At 48.6% G+C, this 13,441-nt stretch overlaps 1 protein-coding gene across 3 annotated transcripts in view; it reads right to left on the reverse strand.

The window, feature by feature from the left end:
- GRK3 (G protein-coupled receptor kinase 3) overlaps positions 1-13,441 on the reverse strand; it is a 134,792-nt gene that overhangs the window by 44,041 nt on the left and 77,310 nt on the right. For all 3 annotated transcript variants that reach the window (XM_079949553.1, XM_079949555.1, XM_079949554.1), the window contains exon 6: positions 667-728. In XM_079949553.1, the coding sequence (XP_079805679.1) occupies positions 667-728 (62 nt within the window). The remainder of the gene's footprint in view (positions 1-666; positions 729-13,441) is intronic.

Genomic DNA, 13,441 nt, shown 5'->3' on the forward strand with positions numbered 1-13,441 from the left:
GCCTGTTGGAACTCTTTCTTAGATAGCTCTGGCAAGCCTTTTGCTCACCAAAGCTTTCCCTAACCTGCTGCTTTCCTGTTTATTAAAAACAGTAAAACTCCAATGAGAACATTTTCATACTACTTCTTATGGCAGTTGTTTTGCAGGGGCTGAGCTGGGTTTGCTGCACTGCAAAGCATTTCGTAATGCGGCTCAGCTCTTCTGCAAGATTTGCAGCTCTTTTTATTTACTAATAAAAATAGAAAATGAAAATAAAGCAACTTAATTAACCAAGTAGATAAAATCAGCTGTAAATCTTGCAGAAGAGCTGAGCCACATTATAAAATGCTTGCTGAGTGAAAATCCAGCTCAGCTCCTGCAAAGCGTATCTAATTGCCAAGCACAGCAGAGTGAAGAACACCTTCCATGATCAGAGGAAACATCAGGAGAGTAGACTTTGAAGCTGGATGGAAGGAAGATAGCTGCCTTCTGCTTAGACTAGAAGAGTGGGCAGGTCCATGTACAAGACACAGACTCTTAAAGGCACAGACTCATTACCATTCTAGCACATTCAATGCACCTGGATGCAGTTTGCAAAATGGCTTGTGTCTGCTCCTTCCTACTAGCCATCCCAATGCCAATCCTTCAGCAACTGGCCATGTGACAAACATGCAATCAGATTCATACCTTTCTAGAAACATTTGGAAGGTTTTTCCTCTGAGGCTGTCACAAATTTCTTCTATGTAGGGCTAGAGGGGGAAACAAACATTTATTGTATTTGAGGCAGTGGCCTTTACTTGTAATAATACTTGCAAAGTGCCTAATGAAACATTTAAAAATCCCTAACAGGAGTGAAAAAGCTTCAATAAACTAAGCAGCAGAAACAAGAAAAAGGTGGTAACAAATTTCAGCAGAAGGCATCGTCTGCAAATAAAGTCCCTAAAGCAAAAACCTTCCTAAGGATGTAAGAGCCCAGCTGCCAGATGAGGCCAATGGGGGCCCCTCTAGTCCAGCCTGTCCTCACAGTGCCCAAGCAGGTGCCCATAGGAAACCCACTGGCAGGACTCCAGCACAAGAGTGATCCCTGCTCCTGTGGTTCCCAGCAACAGTCTTTACCTGTCAGAGACGACAGAGGGAGCTGAACCCCTAGCAGGGAATCGGATAACATTTGGGCCATTGGACAGAAGCTTCTAATGAGAGTATTAAAGTACAGCCGTGATCATAGAGAAGATAGTCCCTTAAAGATGCCCTCACATTGCTTCAGAAGAGGAAGCCCCAAAATACCATTCATCTTGTGATAAGCTGCAGATTGTTTTCAAGAAGCCATTTCCTGTAGGGTCAGTAGTTAGGAGGCATATTGGGGAACAGCACATTTCAACTTGACATAAGGAAAATGTCACCACATTCCTTGCTTTGAACAAAGTGGCAATACTTGATCACAGAATTGTAGAGTTGGAAGGGACCCTGAGGGTCATCTAGTCTAACCCCTGCAATGCACAAATCTCAATTACAGCATCCAGGACAGATGGCCAGTCCACCTCTGCTTAAAAGCTCCAAGGAAGGAAAGTCTACAACCTGCCAAGGGTGACTGTTCCTGCCAAACAGCTCTTACTGTCAGAAAGTTTTTTCTGAATGTTTAGTTGAAATCTCCTTTCTTGTAACTAGAAGCCACTGGTTTGAGTCCTACCCTCTAGAGCAGGAGAAAACAAGCTTGCTCCCTCTTCCATGTGACAACCCTTAAGATACATGAAGATGGCCATTAGATCTCCCCTCAGTCTCCTCTTTTCCAGGTTAGAAAACCCAGCTTCCTCAACCCTTCCTCATAAGTTTTTATGTGCACACCCTCCTCCCCAGGTGCCAGGCCCAGATAAATAAGACACATTACAGCATAGGTATGGGATTAAAATAGGCCACAACGACTTCCGGGTTACCGCCATCGGCAATGGCGGAATTCCTCTGACTGGGAGGAATTTGCTTTGTGGAAATTTGGGTCTGTCCACCACGGCGAAGGGGGAGACCCATTATAAATCACAGGCGGGTGAAGCCTGTGAACGTGGGATTCGGCTGGCACCTTCTGCGCCTCCCCTACTCGCGGGGAAACCCAGTTTCGGGGATCCGGAGCGACGCAGGTGCTTCGAACCGACTGCTTCGAACCGACTGCTTTCTTCACGGGGCGAAGCCGCACAGCTGTTGCCAGAGAGTGCTGACTTTTTCCTGTGGACAATTTGATTCTAAAGCAACTACCTGTGAGTAGAGTGAAGAATTGGATTTTTAAAATGTCTTAATTTGGCATCCAAAGGGGGAGGTTCAAAACAGGAAGTCCGCCTTCCCCTTTTGTAAATAGACTGAAGCAAAGAGGCTGCAAGCTAAAGTCTTGGATAGCCTACTCTAAAGGACTAAATTTCCATCAGTAAAAAACATCTAACCCCCCCTTGGAAGCAGGAGAAGAGGGGGGAAGTGTTGGATCGTATATGCCTGCAGGAGAGAGTAAAGGAAGTTAGAACACTACCGCTCCGAACCTGGAAAGATTGACGTGCTTTGAAATGTTTATTCACTGCAAATAGAACGTTGATTGACAGCTTGCCAAATAAGAGAGATACATTGTTTTGACTGTCTCCGTCTGATTTTAAAAAGTAACTGAAAACTGAAACTAACTAACTTTACTGCTGAAACAATAAGGACTGTTACAAATTGCAACTGTTTCCCTCTAGAGGAAGTTTTTGAAACTGTCACAGGAGCTGGATTAGGTAATTCCCAGCTGTAAGATAAAAACTGTGTGACTGTGGGACTGACCTTGAGCTCTTTAAGTGTTATGGCAGATGGAAAGGAAAAGACAGACCAGTCAATTCCAGAAAAAACAACAAGGTCTGGGAAGTCTTGGCAGCAACCTAGGAGAGCCTCAACATCAGGTCCCCCTGCTCCCTCAGCGGCTGCATCAGTACATTCTAAATCAAGAGGAATGTCAACAGAAGAGGCATTAGAGGCTGCATTGGGCAAGATTAATGACGCATTGGAACAGCTTAATAAGAAAGCAGACGCGACAAATGCGAAAGTGGATGCGACAAATGCGAAAGTGGATGCTGCAACTATGAAAATTGATTTAAATACAGAAAGTATAAATAATTTGGGACAAAAAGTGAATACTAATACAGAAACCATCCAGAAATTGATACAGGAATCTACTGCTGTTGTAGAAGATAAAGTAACACAACTGGAGGCAGAGAGAGTCCCAGATCTACAGAGGCAACTTGATGACCATAAGCTGATGCTTTCTATGATTGAGCTCAAAGAAAAACAGACAAATTTGAGGATTAGAGCTGTACCTGAACTGGAGAAGGACAGTTTGATAGAATTTCTCATGCAGGAATTTGCTGATTTTTGGGATTTGGACTTGGAGCAAGAGGAATTCAGAATTGTGAGTGCCTTCAGACTCGGAAGAGGGGAAAAAAAGAAAAGAGTAGAATAAGAGACTGTTTGATCACCCTCCGAACTAAAGAAGAGAGAGATAGAATTTTGGGTTGGCACTATCTGAAGACTTTGGAAATACAAGAGTCAAGAGTGGAAATTTTTAAAGACGTTCCGAAATATCTTTTGGATCTTAGGTCTAATTATAGAGATTTGGTCGACCTGCTGAGAAGGAGTAAAATTATCTTCAGGTGGGAGTTTCCCCAAGGTCTATCTTTCAGTTTCAAAGGAAGATAAAAATAAGATCAGTAGAAGATAAAGTGAAGTTTTTGGATAAATACGAAGAAGATCTCCAGAAGGGACTTGGGAAAGAGCCAGAAGCACTGGATAGAAGACCACCACACAGAGGACTAGAGCAAAGAGCATTGGACAGAAGATCATCAAATAAGGGAATATTGGATATATTAACATATTCCTTTGGACTGGATCCCCCAGTGAATGTGACACCAACAACATCAACAGAAGAAGAGCAAGCATTGGGTGCAGTTGGAGGAAAATCAGAGTAATTACACCATGGCGTTGCAAGTATTGAGTTGGAATGTTAATGGACTGAACTCCCCGGAAAAAAGGCGGAGAGTCTTCCATTTATTGAAAAAAGAACATTTGGACTTGATTTGTCTAACACATGTGATAAGGCTACACAGGAAGATATTGAGCAATAAAAGATTGGGCCATGAATTTATTTCATTGGATAAAGTTAAAAAAAGAGGAGTAGTACTTTATGCAAAGGAGAGCCTATTACCGAAATTTATGTTTAAAGATGAACAAGGAAGATTTGTTGCAATTGAAATTCAATCACAAGGAGAGAAATTTTTGATAGTAGGTATCTATGCACCAAATGAAGGAAAATCGGAATTTTTTAAGAAGTTACATGAGACTCTAATGGGCTATACGGATTACAATATGATTTTGATGGGAGACATGAATGGAGTGGTGTCTACAAATATGGATAAGGCACAGAGACAGGTAGTCACCAAAGATGATAGACTACCAAAAACTTTTTTTGACAAGACTGAAAATATGGATTTAGTTGATATTTGGAGAATGAACAATACTTTGCGAAGAGAGGGAACTTTTTTCTCTGAAGCTAAAATGACATGGACAAGAACTGACCAAATTTGGATAACTAGAGGTCTGGTTCCGAAAACTAGCAAGGTGGAGATATGCCCCAAAACTTGTTCTGACCATAATCCGGTGAAGATAGAGATGAAATTGACGCCAATTGGTTCCTTTAGATGGAGGATGAATGATACTTTGTTTAGGAATGAAGAAGTGACCAAGAAGGCCCAAAAAACCTTGAGAGACTATTTTGAGATAAATATGAACGCTACAGTGGAAAAAAGAGTAATCTGGGACGAAAGTAAAGCGGTTATGAGAGGATTTTTGATACAACAGAATGCAATTAAGAAGAAAACACAAATTGAGAAAAAGGATAAAATCTTGGAGAAAATAAAGGAAGGAGAGAAGAAACTGAGAGCAAAACCAAAATCACAGGAGATCCTGAAAGAGATAAAGTTATATCAAGTACAATATATGAAATTGATGAATCAAGAGATAGAATGGAAGATTAAACAGATGAGACAAAAGACATTTGAATTGGCAAATAAGTGTGGGAAATTGTTGGCCTGGCAAATGAAAAAAAGACAAAAACTTAATACTATTACTGTCAGAGCTGCCCCTAGGTCCCAGCTCACAGAGGACCAACGCCAGGCTGTCGTTATGTACAAAAGTCTTTATTGAGGTTCAGTTTCCATTTCAAAGCCGCAGCGCGCAGCTCTACATCTTAAACCCTAGACCGGCGAAGTCCCGTCTGAATCTCCTCCCCTCTGACACCAGTTTAAGATCCTAGCCCTGCTCCACCTTTTACGCTGCTTTCTCCTCCTCTGGGTCCTCCTGCCCGCTGGGGCATCCCCCTTTCTGGACACTTCTGACGCTGAGTCGCTTAACTCCTCCCCCTGCCTCCGGCGGGCTTTAGGACCCGGTTCCCAATCCTCATTCTCTGCTGTCCTGCGCTCCTGTACATTTGAACTTGCCTCTCGCGCCAACCCAGTGACCTTCCTCCTGACCGTTACACTACTTCTGTCACTGCTTCCCTCTTCCGGGATACTGGCCGGATCTGACCTCCCCTCCGTTGTCTGACTCTCCGATGGAGGTGTGGTCAGCCCTGCCTTATCTTCTCTCCCTGGTGGGGAATCCACTGGCCCCGATACCTGGGACTCTTCCCCCCCCCACTATGCTCTGGTGGGGAAGCTGGTCCTGATTTCCAACTGCTGCTCTGGGAGTCCCTGCTGCCCCCTTGCTCCTGGGGCGTTCCCCTTGGGAACCCCCTTCCCCTGGCCACTGGCGCCCCCTTCTGTGAATCTTCCGATTCGCTGGAGAGGCTCATGGAATCCCTCGGGCCACTGTCATCTTCTCCTACGCTGCCCTCAGATTCTTCCCCTTCGCTCTCCATCTCCCCTCTTCCCTGTGCCTCTGCTCCTGAACCCCTGACATCCATCCCCCCTCGAAGCCCCCCTTCCCCCCTCCCCCTCTTCTGGTGTGGGTTCTGGGTGCTCCAGTGTTGTGGGGGTGAGTGCAGGATACAGTTCTTCCCCTGTGGTGTGCAGCCAGCCGGCTGGATCCGGCCACTCCTCAATGGGCTCGTCGACGTCGATCTCCTCTGCTTCCATCTCTCTGCAGGTGTGCTCGAACCCCGGATCCTCCCCCAACACGTCCATGACCCCCTCGCCCCCTGTCGCCTGGGGTGACGCTGCGTGCGAGGACCCGCTCAGTAGTTCTCTGCGCCACCCCACCTCCGGTTGATCTTCCCACCAATAAGAGCCGCCTGTGCCAAACCCTGAGAGTGATCCCTCTGGGGAGCTAGTATCTGGCGCCGTGTCCTCAGCTGATGAGAACCCCTGGAACGTGCTGGCTGAAAGTGTGGGTGTGAAAAGATATTCGTCAAAATAATCTGCTGGCATGGGCCTGTGTGGGAAAAGTGCATGGAACTCGTCTTTGAGGTAGTGCTCCTCCACCGCATAGTACGGTACCCAGCTGTTGGCGCTGGCCGGGGTACCTTCCCTGGCGAGGAGATATTCAACCCCCTCTTCCCCCCATCTCAAGTCCAAAATCTCCGTGACCTCATTGAGTGGCTTCGCCCTCGGCGACCCCCCCTTCGTGGGTGCGTCTCTGAGCGGGCTTGGAGCTGTCTCTGGCGCCTGAAACCTGTGAGGTGCCTTGTAGGGCGTGAGCACTGATCTATGAAAGACCGGGTGCATTCTGGATCCCTCCGGGAGTGTCAACCGGAAGGCCACTGGGTTGATCTGTGCCTCAACCTGGTAAGGACCCAGCTGCTTGTGTCTGAGCTTCTTCTTAGCTAACGATCTGGCTGGCACTGCCTGGGCTGCTAACCAGACCCAGTCCCCCACCCGGATGTCCTCCCCAACTCTCCTGTGTCTGTCTGCCTGCGTTTTGTAGGCTTGTTTTGCTAGCTCTAACTGCCTTCGGAGTTGCTCGTGGACCTCCTGTAACTCCGCTGCCAATGCCTCTGCTCCCTGTGGCTCCCCCTCCCCCACTTTCTCTAAACCCGGGAAGGTTCTGGGATGCCGCCCATTGTTGGCGAAGAACGGTGTCACCCCCGTGGACACGTGTTTCGTGTTGTTGTAGGCAAACTCGGCCAGCGGTAGGTAGTCCACCCAGTTCGAGGGCTGCTGATTCGCGTAGCATCTCAGGTACTGCTGCATGATGGCGTTGACCCTCTCCGCTTGTCCGTTGGTCTGCGGGTGTCTTGCCGACGCTAGGTTGACCTTGACGTTCAGGATGCCCATCAGCTTCTGCCAGAAACTCGAGATGAACTGGCGCCCCCGGTTGGACAGGATAGACCACGGTAGGCTGTGCACCTTGAACACGTGGTCTATGAACAGCTTGGCGGTCTGCTCCGCTGTGGCCACCTTCGCGCAAGGAATGAAGTGGGCCATCTTGGTGAACAAGTCTACTACCACGAGTACTGCTGTTTTGCCCCTCGAGCTGGGCAGATCAGTGATAAAGTCCAGTGCCACCCTCTCCCACGGTTCGAGCGGGGTCTGTAGCGGTTCCAACAGTCCCGCCGGCGGTCTGTGTACTGGCTTGGCCCTTTGGCGTGTGTCGCACCTCGTGACGTAATCCGCGACTTCTCCCCGCATCTTGGGCCACCAAAAGTCTCTGGCTACTAATTCCACTGTCTTGTCCGTGCCTAAATGTCCGGCGCTGGGTGCGTCGTGTAACTGTTGCAGTACTCTCGCGCGGAGGTCGTCTCCCGGCACGTAGATGGCCCCTTTGCGGATGAGCAGTCCGTCGCGTATCTGGAACTCATCGTCCTTCGCTGCGCCGCTTCGCACTTCCTCCATCCTGGATCGTGCGAAGGAATCTGTTTGCAGCGCGCGACACACTGCTTCCAGGTCCACGGTGGCCGAAGCGCATGCCCACGCTTCGGGTGCGAAAATGTGTTTGGCCGCCACCGGTGCCGCTTCCTCGAGATACTGCGGCTTCCTGGATAGCGCATCAGCCATGATGTTGTTGTCCCCGGGGATATATTCTATCCTGAAGTCGAAATCCGCAAAGAACTCCGCCCAGCGGATGTGTCTCTGGTTCAGGAACCGCGCCGTGCGCCAATACTCCAGGTTCTTATGGTCCGTGCGAACCTGCACTGTGTGTTTGGCTCCGATGAGGAAGTGCCGCCACGCCTTGTAGGCTGCATGAATGGCCAGCAACTCCCTGTCCCAGATGGTGTAGTTCTGCTCCGACTTGCTGAGTTTCCTGGAGTAGAAAGCGCACGGCCTCCAGTCCCCTTGCGGATCTTGCTGCAACAGGACCGCCCCCACGGCTCTGTCTGAGGCATCCGTTTCAACCCTCAGGGGTCTGCTGGGGTTTATGTGTAGCAGCTGTTCTTCGGACGCGAAGAGACGCTTGAGTTTCTGAAAGGACTGCTCCGCCTGCTCTGTCCAGATGAACTTCTTCTTGGAGCTGAGGGTGTCCGTGATGGCCGCCGTCTGCATAGCGAACCCCTTGATAAACTTGCGATAAAAGTTGGCAAAGCCGACAAACTTCTGGACCTCCTTCCGATTGCGCTGGCTCTTCCAGTCCAGCACCGAGTGGACCTTGGTGCTGTCCATGGCGAGTCCCTTGTCGGACAGCTTGTAGCCCAGGAAATCCACCTCCGTCACGTCGAACTGGCACTTCTCCAGTTTGGCGTAAAGTCTGTGCTCCCGTAGTCTCTGCAGGACCTCCTTGACATCCCTCTCGTGAGCCTCCTGCGATTCCGAAAAAATCAGAATGTCGTCCAGGAAGCAGACGCACTTCTTGTAGAGGAGTCCCGCTAACACGTGGTGCATGAAGGCCTGAAAACAATGGGAACCATTTGTAAACCAAATGGCATAACTCTGTATTCATAGGTGCTCAAAGGCGTAAACATGGCTGTCTTTCACTCATCGCCCTCCCGCACACGTATGAGGTTGTACGCCCCTCGAAGATCCAACTTGGTGAAGATGCGTCCCATCCTCACCGTTGCGAGCAGGTCGTCGATCTTGGGCATCGGGAACGCCGTGGGCTTGGTTTTCGAGCTTAAAATTCTGTAATCAACTACAAGCCTCTTCTGGGGCGTGTCTTTTTTCTTCACGAAGAACACAGGACTGCCCCCCACTGCCTTGGATTCTCGGATGAATCCCCGCTTCAAGTTGTGGTCTATGAACTCCCTGAGTTCACGCAGTTCATCTTCAGACATGGAATACAGTTTCCCTGTCAGCAGCGTTGCCCCCGGCAGGAGGTCAATCTTGCAGTCGTAGGGCCTGTGGGGAGGTAGCTTGTCCGCTTCCTTCTCGCAGAAGACCTCCAAAAACTCTTTGGACTTGTCGGGTGCCGCTTGCAACATGCCTAAGTGTAGCTGGGGTCCATCCTCCTGCCCCTCATCCTCCTGGCTAGTCAGGATGCAGTGTTCTGCGCAGTAGGAGGAGCAGAAGGTCAATTGACGCTGGTACCATGCTAATGCCGGGCTGTGCCTGTGCAGCCAACTCATGCCCAATACTATGGGCGTGTCCGACAGGTGGGTGACGTTGAAGCTGATGACTTCGCGGTGATTTCCAATTTGCATTACCATTGGCGGTGTCTGCTGCATCACCTGTCCTCCCAGTAGCTCTCTGCCATCGACCGTGACAACGTTCAGGGGCATCGTGGCCGGCAGGAGTGCTATGCGATGTTGCTTGATAAAGTCCACTCCTACAAAGTCTGCATTGCTACCAGAGTCAATGGTGATAGGAACTTCCATGGTGAGTCCATTGGGTAGTTGGAGCGATGCAGTGAGTTGCACCACTGGTTTGGGCGGGAGAGGGTCTGTGGGCTGTAAGATCTCTGGGGACTTCTTCACTGACTCGTCTGACTGGGCCCCAGTGCCTCTGCCTCCAGCCAGACTCCGTCGTTTCCCTGCAGTGGTTCCTCCTGCTGAACTGTTCCCTTTACTGTTGCTGAGGCTGCAGTGTGCTTGTGGAGCCTCTGGGGACACTCTTTCGCCATGTGCTGAGCACTGTCGCAGACGTAACACTTCCTGTTCCCTCTAGGAGCCTTCGTCTTGACTGCTCCTGGTGTCAGGGCTCTGGCTGCTGACTGAGCCCTGGCACCACCTATCTCCATCGGCTCTTCTCCCCCTCCCATTGGAGGCGTGGACTGAGTGCGCGCTGTTTCTCTGGGAAAGAAAGGAGGTGATCTAGCTGGCGTGCGTCCCCAACGCCCTTCGTCCTTGCTCCAAAGACGTTCTTCCAGCCTCACTCCAATCGCCAGCGCTTTCTGGACCACTTCTTTAGTGCTCTGGGGTCTCTCCCCCCTTGCAATTTCGTCTTTCACAGCCCCGTTTAGCCCCTCCCAGAACAGGTCCCGGACGGCAGCTGAGTCTTTTTCCCATCCCAGCACGTTGACCAATGCAAAAAAGCGGGAGTGATATTGTCTTACAGTGGCTTTGCCTTGTCTCAGTCCATGTATCTCCCTTCTGGCGACATCTACATCTACTGCTGATAAAAAACAAGCGTCCATCACCTTAATAAAGGCATCCGCATTTCTGAGGGCTGGGTCATTATCTCGCCACAGATTGCGCAGCCACGCTTTTGCTTCTCCATGGAGATGAGTTAGTATGAAGCCCACTTTCTCCTCCTCATCTCTAAAGTCCTTCTGCAGTAACTTGAGTGCATAAACTACGTCTGCTCTGAAGTTAGGATACTGCTGCAGGCTCCCATCGAAATGAGACACGAGGCTGCCTCCCCTCTTTCCTAGACCAATCCCCTCTGGTCTGGCACCCGGTAGCCCCTGTTTGGTCAACATTTCCAACCTGGTTTGCAGATCCCGGCAGGCAGCGGCTGCTTCGTCCTCTCTCTTCCTGGATGCTGCAATTTCCATGTTAAGCCTTGTCACTGCTTCTTGCAAGGCTGCCATTCTTTCTTCGGTACTCATTCTGTCCTGTCTTCGTGAGCTCGCAAAGCACCAAGCTTCGCCCCTCGCTGCGTCCACTCACGTTGCGAGGCTTTTTGGAGACGGGACTTACTGTCAGAGCTGCCCCTAGGTCCCAGCTCACAGAGGACCAACGCCAGGCTGTCGTTATGTACAAAAGTCTTTATTGAGGTTCAGTTTCCATTTCAAAGCCGCAGCACACAGCTCTACGTCTTAAACCCTAGACCGGCGAAGTCCCGTCTGAATCTCCTCCCCTCTGACACCAGTTTAAGATCCTAGCCCTGCTCCACCTTTTACGCTGCTTTCTCCTCCTCTGGGTCCTCCTGCCCGCTGGGGCATCCCCCTTTCTGGACTCTTCTGACGCTGAGTTGCTTAACTCCTCCCCCTGCCTCCGGCGGGCTTTAGGACCCGGTTCCCAATCCTCATTCTCTGCTGTCCCGCGCTCCTGTACATTTGAACTTGCCTCTCGCGCCAACCCAGTGACCTTCCTCCTGACCGTTACACTACTTCTGTCACTGCTTCCCTCTTCCGGGATACTGGCCGGATCTGACCTCCCCTCCGTTGTCTGACTCTCCGATGGAGGTGTGGTCAGCCCTGCCTTATCTTCTCTCCCTGGTGGGGAATCCACTGGCCCCGATACCTGGGACTCTCTCCCCCCCCACTATGCTCTGGTGGGGAAGCTGGTCCTGATTTCCAACTGCTGCTCTGGGAGTCCCTGCTGCCCCCTTGCTCCTGGGGCATTCCCCTTGGGAACCCCCTTCCCCTGGCCACTGGCGCCCCCTTCTGTGAATCTTCCGATTCGCTGGAGAGGCTCATGGAATCCCTCGGGCCACTGTCATCTTCTCCTACGCTGCCCTCAGATTCTTCCCCTTCGCTCTCCATCTCCCCTCTTCCCTGTGCTTCTGCTCCTGAACCCCTGACAATTACGAATTTGGAAGTGGAAGGAAAAAATATACAGAACCCAGTGGAGATCAGGAAGTGCTTCCAGAGGTATTTTAAACAACTCTATACACAGGAGAAGCAGAAAGAAATGGATATTGATCGATTTTTGAAAACAAATGGTCTACAGAAAATCTCTCAGGAAAATAAGTTAATGTTGAATTATAAAATAACGGACCAGGAAGTGGAAGGGGCCATACAGAACATGCAATTGGGTAAATCTCCAGGACCGGATGGTTTGACTTCAAGATATTATAGATCTTTGAAAGAATGACTAATACAACCATTGAAGCAAGTCTGTAATGAAATATTGGAAGGGAAAAGGGCACCAGAGTCGTGGAAGGAAGCTTATATTACACTTATACCAAAAACAGAGACTGAAAAGACACAGATTAAGAATTACCGCCCCATATCGTTGCTTAATGTGGATTATAAATTTTTTGCAGATATTTTGGCTAAAAGATTAAAAAAGGTGCTAGTAGAAGAAATTCATAAAGATCAAGCTGGCTTTCTCCCGGGCAGACATTTGTCTGACAACATGAGGAATATAATTAATATTCTAGAAAAATTACAAGTGAATACAAATACCAAGGCAGTCTTGATATTTGTGGACGCGGAAAAAGCCTTCGATAATATTTCTTGGAATTTTATGAAGAATTTACAGGGGATGGGGGTAGGTCAAGGCTTTGAAAATGGTATAGGTGCAATTTATTCAGAACAAAAGGCAAAATTAATCGTGAACAATGTAGTGACAGAAGAGTGACAGAAGAGTTTAAGATTGAGAAAGGAACACGACAAGGCTGCCCAGTCTCTCCATTGCTTTTCATATCAGTCCTGGAGGTATTGTTAAATATGATTAGAAAGGACCAAGAGGTTAAAGGTATACAAGTGGGAGCTAAACAGTACAAACTGAAAGCATTTGCTGATGACTTAGTATTGACTTTACAGGAGCCAGAATCTAGTACCAAAAGGGTACTGGAACTGATTCAAGAATTTGGACAGGTAGCAGGCTTCAAGTTGAATAAAATGAAAACTAAGGTTATAGAGAAAAATTTAACTGTGAATGAGAGAGAGAAGTTCCAGGAGGAGACAGGATTAACATTGGTCAAGAAAGTGAAATATTTAGGGGTTAACATGACTGCCAAGAATGTGAACCTGTTTAAGGATAATTATGAAAAATGTTGGATTAAAGTGAAAAAGGACTTAGAAATATGTTCAAATTTGAAGCTATCATTGTTAGGTCGAATCGCTGCGATAAAAATGAATGTATTGCCAAGGATGTTGCAAATTATAGACAAGATGGATTGTTTCAAGAAGTGGGAGAGAGATATTTCCAGATTTGTCTGGCAGGGCAAGAAGCCTCGAATAAAATTTAAGATATTAACTGATGCTAAAGAAAGAGGTGGATTTGCCCTGCCAGACCTCAAACTTTACTATGAATCAGCTGCTTTTTGCTGGCTGAAAGAATGGCTGCTTCTTGAAAACACTGATGTGCTGGATTTAGAAGGTTTTAACAATGTATTTGGTTGGCATGCATATTTGTGGTATGACAAGGTAAAAGCACATAAAGCGTTTAAAAACCATATTGTTAGAAAAGCACTGTTTAATGTTT

The sequence above is a fragment of the Podarcis cretensis genome (genome assembly GCF_951804945.1).
Source record: "Podarcis cretensis genome assembly, chromosome: 13".
Taxonomy (NCBI): Eukaryota; Metazoa; Chordata; class Lepidosauria; order Squamata; family Lacertidae; genus Podarcis; species Podarcis cretensis.